Source organism: Babylonia areolata, chromosome 29 (assembly GCF_041734735.1).
Source record: "Babylonia areolata isolate BAREFJ2019XMU chromosome 29, ASM4173473v1, whole genome shotgun sequence".
Lineage (NCBI taxonomy): Eukaryota > Metazoa > Mollusca > Gastropoda > Neogastropoda > Buccinidae > Babylonia > Babylonia areolata.
In genome coordinates this window covers 362,805-376,652 of record NC_134904.1, presented here as the reverse complement: position 1 = coordinate 376,652, position 13,848 = coordinate 362,805, and the positions used below count along the sequence as shown (strand labels likewise).

Here is a 13,848-nt window from a genome sequence, read left to right as displayed (position 1 = left end):
AAAACAGTGACACCTCTTTCACAATCACAACTCTCAACACACAAAAAAGTGTTAAAAGCAGCATGATCCCCATTCCGTGATGTGTGGACCACAATACTTTAGATTGCTGGCTCTTACTGGTAGTGCATCACACGTCTCTGAGTCACTGTCCATACCACAGGACAACCATCGCACTGCTTAAGTCCACTCAGCCAGTGTTAAACTAATCGCTTGTCAAATCCCATGTAGAGTGTCACTTCTCTGTATTTCATGCATCATCTTTTTATTTCCTGTTGCCCAAGATGTTCGCCTGGTGAGAAGGGAAAAAAAAGGACTATCATAAAACAGATTTCTGAGAGAGAGCAGTGGCTCTAACCTTTGAACTGAAAATCTGAGTTTTCTCATTTCAAACATAACAAATGTGCACACCACATGCATTCCTTTTTCGTTTTGATTGATGCACAGACCCTCACACACTCAACTTTTTCACAATGCACTTGGGAGTCACACTTCAGTTTTCCAGTCTCCACCACCACACACACCCAATCTCTCTTCTCTTCAGTTTTGAACCCCAGCACACTGCAGATGTCCAGGGCTCCCACCAGGCAACCACCACCCACACCTCAACCAGTCAACTACACCCTAACACCCTACACAAAGTAAAAACAAAGCCAGGAGGGCGTGATGCGTCTAGGGGGTGGCAAAATATAATAATAATATTCACTTCCAACAGGACAACCCCATTAAATGACACAAACTGCAAACAGCAAACAGCTGAATATTAAAAAAAAAAAAAAAAAAAATTACAAAAAAACTTTGACTCAGAACATAACACTACAGTACATTGAAACAGCACAATACAACATAACAAAGCAGCAGTCAAGCAGCGTTTGAAAGAATGAAAATGAAGTGGTGAGAAAAATTCCAATGAACATGCTTACTCCAGTGCTTAATAAATAAAAAAAATTAAAAAAAATTTTTTTTAAAGTAACACAACAATAAAACTGGTGATGGATATGGAGGTAAATGACAATGAAAAGGTTTGTTCTGTGGTACAATGAAACAAACGAGAGGAGGGACTTCCAACGACCGCCTGAATACAAGCACCAAGAACAAAAGGGGCACAACTCAGTGGGGCAACAGGAGGGGATATAACAGCTACAGCCCAAACAGATGATACTGACACAACCACAAAAGCTACATTCTCATTATTTCAATGTATATGACCCCAAAGGAAGACGTCAATTCTGCTGCTGATAAAAGCACCCTTCAGCCGCACCCCCCCCTTTCCCCCATCAAACCCCTAATACTATCTGCCTGTCTGCTCTCCCTCCCCCCCTCCCAAAATAAACTCACGTTTGTTAGGGTTTTTTCCACAATATCAGTGCCAGTTTCATAATAAGGCAACAACAGCAGCGCCAATGTTGCATTTTTTGTGACAATCTGCTACTATAAAACAATGTGTACTGTGGAAGAAGATAAAGCTGTTCAGTACTCAAAAAAGTACAATTAATTTCCTTTGTTTACAAAAAGTCAGTGTGTTGCTTCAGAAATGAAGATTTAACTATTCTGGAAAATAGTCGCAATATTATTTCCAAAACTGATTTTCCTTTACAAAAGCTATAACTGTGTGTTGCTTTTGGAATGAAAATGATAGTACTGATTAAAAAAAAAAAAAAGTGTATTATTATTACTTTAAAAACTACAGCCATTTCCTTTACTTTTAGAAGAAAAAAAGTGAGTTGCTTCAGATATGAGGATGAAATATATTATTTTTCTTTCAAAAAGTACAGTCAGTTTCCGTTACTTTACAAAAAAGTAAAACTGTGTGTTGCTTCATAAATAACAGCTGCTGCTTGATGGCCCTTAAGTATTAGAATGCCACAAATAACATTTGCAAGAGGAAAGAAATCCTTGAAACAAACAGCCAGTGCCATCCACCAAGGGTTGGCTATGTACCACTCCATTTCCCGGTTCTTCCCACCCTTTCAAGCTGACACAACTCGATCTCACGTCTTGACGGATTTCAAAACATCCTGTTGGCACAGGATTACAATCCACCTTTTCCCTCCCTCCCTTTATTCAGCTATGCTTTGTCGTCTGTGTGTAAGTGAAGCTTTTTTCCACAGCCCTTTTCTTTTTTTTCTTTTTTCTTTTTTTTGGGTCTCAACTCTCTGGGGCACAAAAAAGTAACAAGAACCTCTAACTTTTTCAGGTTTTTTAAGAACTATAGCTACATATTCTTGCTCCAATACCAACATCGTTAAACATCTATATTTCACAATGGTCACACACATTTTTTTATGTTCTGAAAAAAAAGAAAAGAAAAAGAAACATTAAAAAAAAACCCAGCAATCCTTACATTTATAAACCAAACTGCCACTAAGCAGATGATGATGATGCGTTCACAAAAACCACTGAACTCTCTTTAGTCACTCTCCAAACCCAACAGGCAGTACCCTACTTGTGAATACCACTGTACTTTGATGCTGGCTGCTAGTCCAAAAAGTTCAGCTTTACAGCTTCATTTGTATCATCCATTTTCAGATTTGTTTCAATACAGAGAACAAAACAAAAAAAAGTCAACTGATTACCTTGAAACTTGGCTACAAAGATAAACAGATACAAAGTTATTATCATACAGATACACATACATCAACAGTTTACACACCAACACTTACAAATGTACGTACAAACCCTACACCAAACGTAAATTGCTGCCATTCATAAACAAAGAAAATACATACAATTAGTAAAGAAGATATGGATACTTCACCAGACACTGTAAGCCAACTGAAACCAAAACATGAAGTACACCACTCACACACACAGAATTACACTGGGGATACAGCAAACCAAACTTTTCCCCTACAACATAGCCCTAAAGCCCTAACGAGCTGTTAAATGACCAAATCAAATCCTAACTATTCAAACACACACACAGTGAACTGCTATTACAGAAAAACAAAACACACAAAAAATAGCTACTCAAAAGGGTTTGTTTTTTTGTTTTTTTTACGAAGTATGATCATTAAGTGTTTATTCACATCAAAACCTTGGGATATGTTCCAAAAGCACAAATAATTAAAACTGCTTTTGGTTGTTTGGACTGTTGGTTGCATTAATATCCCCCCAAACTGCCAGGCTGATATGGACCATTTCTGTGATTGAACTGAAGACTTCAGTCTCTCAGTATAGTGCTGCATATCTTGTTCTCCCCATGTGCTGAAAGGTTACACAAGTCACACAATTGTTCTAAAAGCCAAACAGATTTTTTTTAAACAGATTTTTGTAGTAAGAAATACAGCTTTTGAACTTCACATGTATGACCCAGGTACACAGAGTCCCCATCCTCAGCAACAAAATGTGCTGCTCAGAACTGAACCTTATATATCTGGCCTGGATGTTCAATCAGTCAAGACCAAAATTAACTCTTCTCTGTGAGTGTTGAACAACAGAATCAAGTCTTTCACCATAACTTATTACTAAAGTACTCCTGAGAGAAGATTTAAACTACATAATGTTAATTGTCCCTACTTCGCAAAGAAAGCCATGAGCTTTTCAAATTGGGGCAATGATCCAAATGGCTTTGGCCACTCAATGCTTTGTCTGCTGTGTGCATTGACAGCTCATCTTCATGCACTGTGCTATACAAGGCCACGCCGTCTTCACTAGCTTCCAATATCATGGCTGGGCTGACACAAAGGATAGGGTGAAGAAGAAGAAATTGGTTGGGTTGTATCAAAAACCTTTTCCAGGTCAGGTTTGTCAGGGTGATCAAGGTTGTTTTTTCTCCCTCTTCCCTGGTTCTCCACAGACTGTGAAGTGTTCATCTGAGCCATCTCTTTGCCATGTATAACTGTGATATGCTGATGTTCAGTTTTTGGAACAGGTCACTTTGTAAAACTTCAAGGTACACATGTACCTTACACTTGGTACCTTCAACTAAAAAAAAAAAAATATATATATATATATATATATAAATTAAAATGTGGGTGAAAGCACATATACCTTATTTTTTCTGAATCCAGATTATTCCAATTCCCACCAATACTGAACTATCTTTTTTTCTTAACCTGGGTAATTACATGTATATATATTTTCAAAAGCTTGTTTTATTTTCATTATCAATGGACACAAGGAAGATCACATCTGAAATACCAAAAAATGGAACTTCTTACCTCATTCAAAAACCCCTACACAATGTCCACTTTCCTTCATTTTCTGTTTCAATGATCTATCCAAGCTCAGTGTTTTCCTCAGCCTTCATTTGACACATTAATCAAAAACTATTGTCCTGTGAAGAGCAACAGACTGGTGAAATTTATCTACGATGAAAAACCAAGATCCTCTGTCATCTTTAAGAACAAGACTTACCAAAAAATTGTTGAGAGTAATGACATTGGCTAGCGTCCTTCGTGTTCAGGTTGTTCAGCGTTCAGGTGGACAAAAAAAACAACCCCAAAACAAACCAGCACCACTTGGTAAAACAACTCTCCAACAAAAGACCACAGGTAAGACAAGACACTGGAGACCAATCACTGGCCCTGATTAATGTCTATAGGTGTGCAACCTTCTCACTCCAGACCGCTGTGTGCACCCACGGAAAGCAAAATGTCTTCTTCTTTTTTTCTTTTCTTTTTTTTCTTTTATTATCATTACAAACTTTAAGATTTTGCATTGAAAAAAAAACTTTTAAAAAGTTACAATGAAAACCAAAAAAGGTATGTGAGACAAGACCTTCAAGAATAAGGAGTGGAACCTACTGGATCCAGACCAGGAATTACAAGAGAATGAGAGAAAAAAAGAGAGGAGCGGGGAACAAGAGAATGAGAGAAAGAGAGAGAGGAGAGGGGGGGGGGGGGAAGAGAGAGAAAGAAATTTTTAGAAAAGGGTAAAAAAAAAAAAATTTTTTAAGAAATATGAAACCAAAATCCTTACGACAGGATTTTAAGCACCTGTCACATGAGTTTGACACAACCTCCAAAATGGCTCCATCACAGCCATGAACGACCTGTCACTGCAGGACATTTACAAGATTGCACACATGCACAGAAAACCCAAGTTTGCCTTTTAACTCTTTTCCCTTAATGTAATATGACCCTGACCTTTGACAATCAACCTCTTAACTTCCCACACGACAAGTCATGTAAGCCTGACCTCTATCAACCTCTGACTTTGACCAGATACTTCCTACAATATATAATGTTTCATCTTGAGTAATCATTTAATTAAATTTGAAGATCTGAGTTCAGAACCTAATTATACCATGCCCAAAAGCTTGCTTTGTTACGTTGTGACCTTGATCTTCTACAGGGTTAGTGTTATCATGGCCAATTGTTGTACCAGGACTGGTAAAGATGTCCAGACAAGAGCTCCAACATGCCAACAAGCTGTTCCTTTCACGTTTTACGTCATGTCATGGCCTACATAACCTCTCAGCTCAAAATAAATGAGCACAACCAACCCACAATGGGGTTTATTGCCTCACCCTTGATCCCATTTGCAATGTCTTCACTGACGCAGCCTATCTTCATTCCACAGTCAATCTTCATTCCAAATTCGCTTTCTCTTACAACCTGTGGCAGCTGACACAATGTCACTATCAAGGTACACACACACACACACACATATATACACACCCAGATACACACTACAGTCAGCTGCTCCTAGCCAAGTGAAGAATCAATGTCAGCATGTTCCGTTGTTACCTTTTGTTGATCTGCTCTTGTGAGCATACAGGTGTGTCGGTGTGTCTGTGTCTGTGTAAGCATCTACACACATTCTGTTATCTTTGTATGCACTTTATTCACTCAAGTGATCCAAGAAACTGATAGGAAGAAAGAAGAGTGTGCATTCGGTGTTTGATTAAGGCACTGGAATTTTTCAGTCCCATGTTAATTATCAGCCATTCTCTTCTCTCTCTCTCAAAACAAAGACTGCATTCACATACAAACAGAAAAATATGTCTCAGCTGTCCCCCCCCCCCCCCCCCCCCCCGAGTTCATTAATGATCTTTCCATCTTCTACTCTCATAAGACATATAATTTCTTTCAATTCAATTATTATCTTGGCTGCAATGTGTGATGAAATGAGTTTAGTTCTTTGACACTATTCAACTGTACAAACATTGCCTAACATTTTTTTTCTTTTTCTTTTGGTTTTGTTTTTTTTTCTTTTTCTTTTTTTAACAAGTGCTATTTCTATGCTTTCAAAAACTTGTATAACTTTTTATTAACACTCTCATGGTTCAAAATTCACAAATATTTCCATAAACGTTTTCAAGCCCTGTTCAAAATTCTCAACTTTTCTAGACCTGGAAAACTCACCCAAACATTCCAAAAACAGCCCCAAACTGTGCAAAAAGGATATTTCAGGTGAACTTTTGATCATACTTCTCAGTGTTAATTTTTCCCCCCCTTTATCCAATACAAGCTGTAACACGAAGATAGTATCAAATGCTGGCATGATCCAGTGGAAAAAAACAAAAACAAAAAAAACTAACCTTGCAAATGTGGGAATGTAGAATACTTCACAGATAGAGCGAGCAAGCAGAGATGCCAACCCCTGTCAAGTGTTTGTTGGAGCAATCAGGAAATTTGGTGGGAACATTCTGAATTTGGTAGCAACTCTCAGACCCCGAGCCACATCAGCAAACGTACATTTTATTGACAAGGCATACAAACACTTTGGCCTACCTGCAACACGGTGTAACTACTACGATTAAGCTGACTGGTCCACTCAATGCTGTTTCAATGTAAAAACACACACGATTAGCAAAGCATCATCACGTAAGACCAAGGTTAGTAGTGACTGCCCTGGCTCGGGATTGACAGTCTAGAGTGTCTTGGTAATGTTACAACAGGAAAGCATGTGATCATGCCAGGCAGTCAAAAATGAACTCATCGGAATAATTCTAACGTTGACATATCATCAAAACAAATTGCAATCGAGCTTAACAAAATATGCTGAAATGTAACAGTTGGCATCTCTGAGCAAGCCTTTTCAAACACACAAGCATTGTTCTTCATCAATGCTGTGGCTGATGACTGGGACTGCAAATCCAAACTGGCCAAGTTTGCCATGAAACTCTGTTGATCAAATCCACAAGACTCCTTGGTAAAATGCTCTCTCCAAACAACCAACATAATCAGAATATCATAAAATGGAATGGACAAAACTGAACACACTCCCCAAACAAGTCCTTTACGGTAGTAAGTTTTGATGCAGAGAAGGGGGAAAAAAACCCAGTACAAATCTTTCTTTTCATTTTTCATTTTGGGGACAGTAACAGAAGGAACAATGGTGACAGACTAGCATCTGAAATTCAGCACCGCCAAACTCTTTGCCTACAAATGTCTCCTCCTCAAATGAATCAAGGTAGCCTCCTACTACAACACCCTTTGTCCCTGGAACAAAGGAAATCAACCCAGCAAATGAATCAAGGTAGCTTCCTACTACAACACCCTTTGTCCCTGGAACAAAGGAAATCAACCCAGCAAATGAATCAAGGTAGCTTCCTACTACAACACCCTTTGTCCCTGGAACAAAGGAAATCAACCCAGCAAATGAGCGTCAACCCAAACAATGCACCATCGTCTGTATCTAACATTACTCAAGCAAGGAAAAATCCTTTATTCCAACTACTGCACTGCAAACAAAAGCATCCAGCAAATACCTCGGGGATACCATCACAAAGGACCTGTCCTGGGAAAACACACTGCCAACACAGTCAACAAGGGCAACAGAGCTGCGGGTTTTATGACTTGAGGTGAAGTTCCATGAATGCTCCACCAGCGTTAAGTCTGTGACCTGCAAGACCATGGTCAGACCCATCTTAAGAGTGTGCAGTCACTGTCTGCGACCTGAACAGTCAGAAAAACGTCACGGCGCTTGAGAAAGTGCAATGCAGGGCAGCCTGCTAAGTCTTCAACAACTACAGCAATCAGACACCAGGCTGTGTGACTAGCATGCTCATCACCGTGCAGTGGGAGCCTCTTGCCGAAAGACGATAATACAACCGCCTCATCATGCTTTACAACACCAACTACAGCACTGTCAACATTGTCAAGTCCCTCTTTTACACCAAAGGGGATATCCCAAACAGGGTTTCTGTTCCAGGAACGTACCAACCACCCAGCACTCTGCAATAGATTCTTTCCTAAAACCCTGCGCCAGTGAACAACCTGCCACCAACCTCACATACTCCAGTTCCAGCTTTTCAAGGCCAGTCTGGGTCAGCACACTGATCAACTAAGAACTAACCAGGAGCACTACATGTACACTGTTTTTACCTTTCAGACCAAGTTATTTCTAACTACAGGCCACCAAACATTTCCTACCCAGTCACCTCAGCAGACTCCATCACTGGACTATACAAGTTTCATCAGAACCCAGTCCATGCCAAGGTAGAAAATAATCTCCCCCTCTTTCCCTGCTGCCAGTAATGTTTGGCATTTGACACATGTTATTTGACAGATTGCCTCCAAAAATGTTGATCTACCTCTCAACCTAAACCTTGGAACTATATGACAAGACAGTAAGATCCATGGCCAACTACCCTCACCGATTGTAAACAATTTCAGACTTGTGAATCTAGCACACTGACACACATCCCTAGGCAGCTCAGAAAATAATCTCACTTGCTCCATCTAAATTCATCCTAAAAAATTAAAATAAATTCTAAAATAGGAAAATTGGGAGGACGGTTAATTTATTTCCCATTGTAAACAATCCCAATTGTTTTTCTCTTATAGTAAACCCAACTTCTCTACAGTACTGGTGTATGAACATACACAGCAGACACAATGTTTATTAATTATTTAATTCAAATACCTTTTCCTCAATCTATTTTAGACTGATACATAACTAAGCACAGTGAGAAAGCACTCAGTATTTTATTAACTGTGGTGACAGAAATTTCACAAAAATATCCTGTCCTACTTTGAGCAGCTGCTCTGTCCATAGTCAATGCGCTGCAAATCGACGCCAAATGAGGGGGTGAAGACTTTGTAATAACTACAGGTTATTGTGTGCATCATGTCAGATGCCTGGAAAGTAAGGGTGTTTATTTTGTGGGGACACATGCCTAGCTTTTCAAATAAAATATACAAAAGTGGGGTGGGGTAGTTGGTTGGTTTTAACCCCCCCCCTCCCTCCCCCAAACTCAACAAATTTTCTTAGAAAACAAAAGCACAATATAAAAAAAATATATTTAAAAAAATGCAAACACAGGTAAATAACCACATGCACATGCACACCCCCACACATGCAAACACAAACATATAGCCACATTCAAGCGTGAACACAACGTACATTGCAATGCAACATCACACACACACACACACACATTCTACCATCTACCTGAAAACAAACATACACACACATTCACACAAAATTCTCTTCAACTCTTGTGGACAGACATGCTTGCGATACCTTTCACATACACACACAATACATCACTAGTCAGGCACATACTAACTGGCATTTGCACACAAAACTTAAGTCACACAGATGGACCACAGACAAGAGACTGAACCATTACAACAGGTCAGTTTAGACAAAACAACAGGCAGACTGAACCATAACAAATGGTCAGTTTAAACAAACTACAAACAGACCGAAACATAACATGTCAGTTTTGACAAACCACATACAGACTGAACCATAACAACATGTCAGTTTTGACAAACCACATACAGACTGAACCATAACAACAGGTCAGTTTGGACAAACTACATACAGACTGAACCATAACAACAGGTCAGTTTGGACAAACTACATACAGACTGAACCATAACAACAGGTCAGTTTGGACAAACTACATACAGACTGAACCATAACAATAGGTTAGTTTTGACACACTACAGAGACTGAACCATAACAAACTTGTCTAACTCAGACTGGGAGTGAATGCAATGGGTGTAGAGGGAAGAGGAGATGAAGACAAATTTCAAGTAATAACCTGACAATCAGAGATCAGCTCAACACCAAGGGCATTTCCAAGTAAGGGGGAGCAACAAACAAAACCCAAAAAGTTGCCACACAAAAATAATTCTTGACCAGCATTCACAGAAATCAAACTATGGAGGTGAGTACAAACTACTAGCATTTTGGCAGAAAAACTAACTTCATGCCTCCTTACATAAATGAAAACTTGTGCAGATATAAGAAGCGCACGCAAAACCTCAGTAATAAATAAATTATGACCAAAAAAAAACACAAAAGAATAAATACTTTCAGGAAACATTTACCCTACATCAAATGTAAATGCCCCTGTATCATACTTTAAAAAAACAAAAAACAAAAAAACAACAAAAAAAACAACCAAAACAAAACAATAAAACATTTTTAAAAAACAAAACAAACCCAAACACTGAATGGAACAAATGGAAGCAAAGTTCAACTTTGATACTTGAAATCTACATGATATGAACAAAAATTTTTTGACAAACTGAAAAAAAAAAAAAAAAAAATTTGAACGCTCACACACCTCTCACTCAAGACTCGGCAACAATGCAAATCCAAGCTTGATTGTACTGGCTCAAGAAAACATCTGTCAAATTTGGCAACAATAAAACAACTCCAAGCACAGAGCATTTCCATTAGCAAGATCAACGATCACCCCCCACCCCTCTTTCAGAATTTTTTTTTTTATTTTTTTTTTTTACTAGAGCAAGACCCCACATCCCTTACAAAAGTACTGGGTTTGGAATGTTACTCTTCCTTGTAAATGGAAGGGGGGTGGGGGTGGGGGAATCTGTATCGATTATGCAACTAAACATTTTCCACATTTTGCTTTAAAGGAAATGGGGGGATGTACCACCAGTTTGATGAACCACACAGCAGGGATGATCATGCGTTGCCGTTCTCCTCAGCCACAACTCACACTGTGTACTTGTGTACACAGACCATCACCTACATCTCCACTGCACACCACTCTATGTACACAAAAAGCACAAAAGAAAGAAAAAAAAATGGGATGGGAAAAACAAAAACAAAAAAAACCTGTACAAATGTCAAGGCGAACCTGGGATGTTGGGCAATCACAAAAAAAAACAAACAAAAAAAAAAAAAACCCACCTCAATTCAGTACGGGAAAAAGGAAAAGGGCAAAAAAGCTTAAAATAAACTGGCAGAGCTTGTGGCAAAAGCAACTCCTTTTCAAACAATAAAATTAAAAATATCTACATGTACAAGCCTGCAGCACAAAACTGTCTCACATTCAAAGTGGTGACAATGATACCAATCACATTCAAACACAATACAACAGAGTATGAAATGGAACAATGTTTATTCACAAACACTTTGTAATTCAATTTCAACAAACCTTCGGGGGGAAAAAAAGAATCTTAACATATTTACAAATATTGATATTAAACTTTTAACTCTCGGAACAGTCAGCAAATGCCAACACATTTTCATCATTTTCTTACACCCTCACGTGTATAATCCACACACACACACACACACACACACACACACACACATCTATTTACACACCCAATACTCACTCTGACTTTCCCCCATGGAACGCATCATTCTGTGCATTTTCTTACACACCCACAAAATGAAACCACACAATTCAATGTCACATATGAGCAAACAACTTCCCAAAACTACACTGCTTGCATTGCAAGCTTGCATCCCAAACCATGTTGTTGGCACCGTTTTGTTGCACTTCACACACACACACAAACTTCACACTTTACCAACACAAACTCTCAAGCCTCTCAAACGATGCACTTAATACCTGTGCAACATAATACTTTTCACACCTGCCAACACACAACATGTACACAAATCTTAAATGCTGTCAGTCTGAACAATGAACAAAGTGAAGCCTGAAACATTGAACAGAGAGAAAAAAAAAAAAAGAATGGGGGCAAAGTCTATGTACACTAAAATACAACACTATATACAGACAACTGACAGTCCACACATGGCATCCCACGAGGTCAGTATGTACACTCGCACACACACACACACACACACACACACTCACCCCACATTCACATCCCTTCACTACCATCCAGTTTCAAACCACAGCTGGAGTCACTGGCTACTCGCTTCTTTTGTGACCCTCTTGTTGGTTGGAACAGGAGTAGCCTCTGATTATCTCCATCATATACACAACACACGCATGCTCACATCCACACCCACACCCTCACACACAGTGCTGAAAGTAAATCAGTTCAACTCCTGTCAGGGTCAAGCCTTTCAGAACTCTCTCAGCTCTTTGTGGGACCGCTGTACCCTGACACAGTGGAACACCAACATCCACGATAACCCAGTGACAAGCCCCCTCCCCCCAAAGCCCGACCACCGCTTTGTCCTGTTAACCTGCCTCCCTGTGACATCCACTGATGGTGTCCGCCCAGACACACAGCCAGACAACTGAAAGGACACCCTGGCCTTTAAATGTGATTCACACACACACACACACACAAAGTGAGGACAGAAAGCTGACAATACAACTGTCAGATACGGTAGTGACAGACTACAAAAGACACTGAAAGACAACGTGTGTATGCAGATTATCTGCCCACAGCCCCAAGCCACAGTCAGTCAACACCGACCACAGCCAGAGAGAGATGCACCAGACGTTGACAGGTGCACCTAGTCCATATGATACCATACAGCTTGGTGACAGACCAGTCAAACACCAAACACCAAAGTGCAGGGCTTGATGTCATCAGAACAGTCAACTTGCAAGCAACCTACTTTGCTTGCTTCGGACTTGGAAGCAGTGATGTCCTGCTCATTCTGAGGAGCTGCAGGCTGTTGTAAAGCTTGACTGGAGCACAGCTGGCTACAGAGGGTTGACTGTGCAACTTGCATACACTGTGCACTGCACTCACAATCAACCCCCAAAACCAAAGGAACTACAGACTTGACAAAAAGTTACAATAAAATAACTAGTCATCCAAAGCCCTATGTCCATCCATTCTTATCCTTTGTTTTTTAAATTGGCAATGACAATGACAAAAATATGAAACAGATTCCAACTGGTGTTGCCTCTCAGCGTACTTAGTGTACTGCGTGTTGTCTGAAGGAATGAACAACAGGGAGTGTCAACAATCAGCAGGGGGTGGAGGGGGTGGGGGGTAATAGAGGGGATGGGGATCACATCAAACAAACAAAAACAGTGAAGAGGCAGAAGAAAAAGGGATGAAAATAATACAGAAACTTCAGTACAAGACTACAAACTGATCAGAGCAAACACAAAAAGGGAAGGGTGGTGGGGAAGAGGAGGGGAACCTAACCAACTAGAGCTTGTCACAAACATCTCAAGTGGCCAGTATCAAAACAAAGAAACGTGGGCCAGATGGGGAGACGCCTCAAAAATGGACGTTGAGGTTGGGGAGGGGTATGTGGGGGGGAGCATCAAAACCCATATGAAAACTTCCCCCCCGAATCCTTTAGCTTCTCTCAATCTCATCAACGGTCATGACCTTGGTGCCGTGCGTGGGGAGAGGGGGCATGGAGGGAAGCTGTGTCTTGAGCACCTCAGGTCCAAACCACTTGAGGATCTCCCCCTCGCTAGGCACACTGTTGTTGGGCACTCCGCTCACCGGAACTCCCATCGAAAAAGGGCCGTTCATCACTGAAACATAACACCAGTGACAGTTTTCACATCACTGATCCAAAGTCACAGGACTGCATTCATGTCCACCTGGGGCTGAGGAAACATCAGACACCTTCAAAGTAAACCAATGTAAAAAAAACATATTATACATATGTGTGTGTGTGTGTGTGTGTCGGAATCAAATCAAAATTAAAAAAAAAAAAAAAAATTTAACTACTGAAGGAACTGAATAACTTTACAGTAGATAACAAAAAAAAATCATTCAAAAAAAAAAAAAAAAG

At 39.9% G+C, this 13,848-nt stretch overlaps 1 protein-coding gene across 3 annotated transcripts in view; it reads right to left on the bottom strand.

The window, feature by feature from the left end:
* Positions 1–2,111: 2,111 nt before the first annotated feature.
* The window catches only part of LOC143302173 (uncharacterized), a 52,749-nt gene continuing 41,012 nt past the window's right edge, over positions 2,112–13,848 (bottom strand). For all 3 annotated transcript variants that reach the window (XM_076616712.1, XM_076616714.1, XM_076616713.1), the window contains exon 25: positions 2,112–13,585. In XM_076616712.1, the coding sequence (XP_076472827.1) occupies positions 13,401–13,585 (185 nt within the window). In that variant the 3' untranslated portion in view covers positions 2,112–13,400. The remainder of the gene's footprint in view (positions 13,586–13,848) is intronic.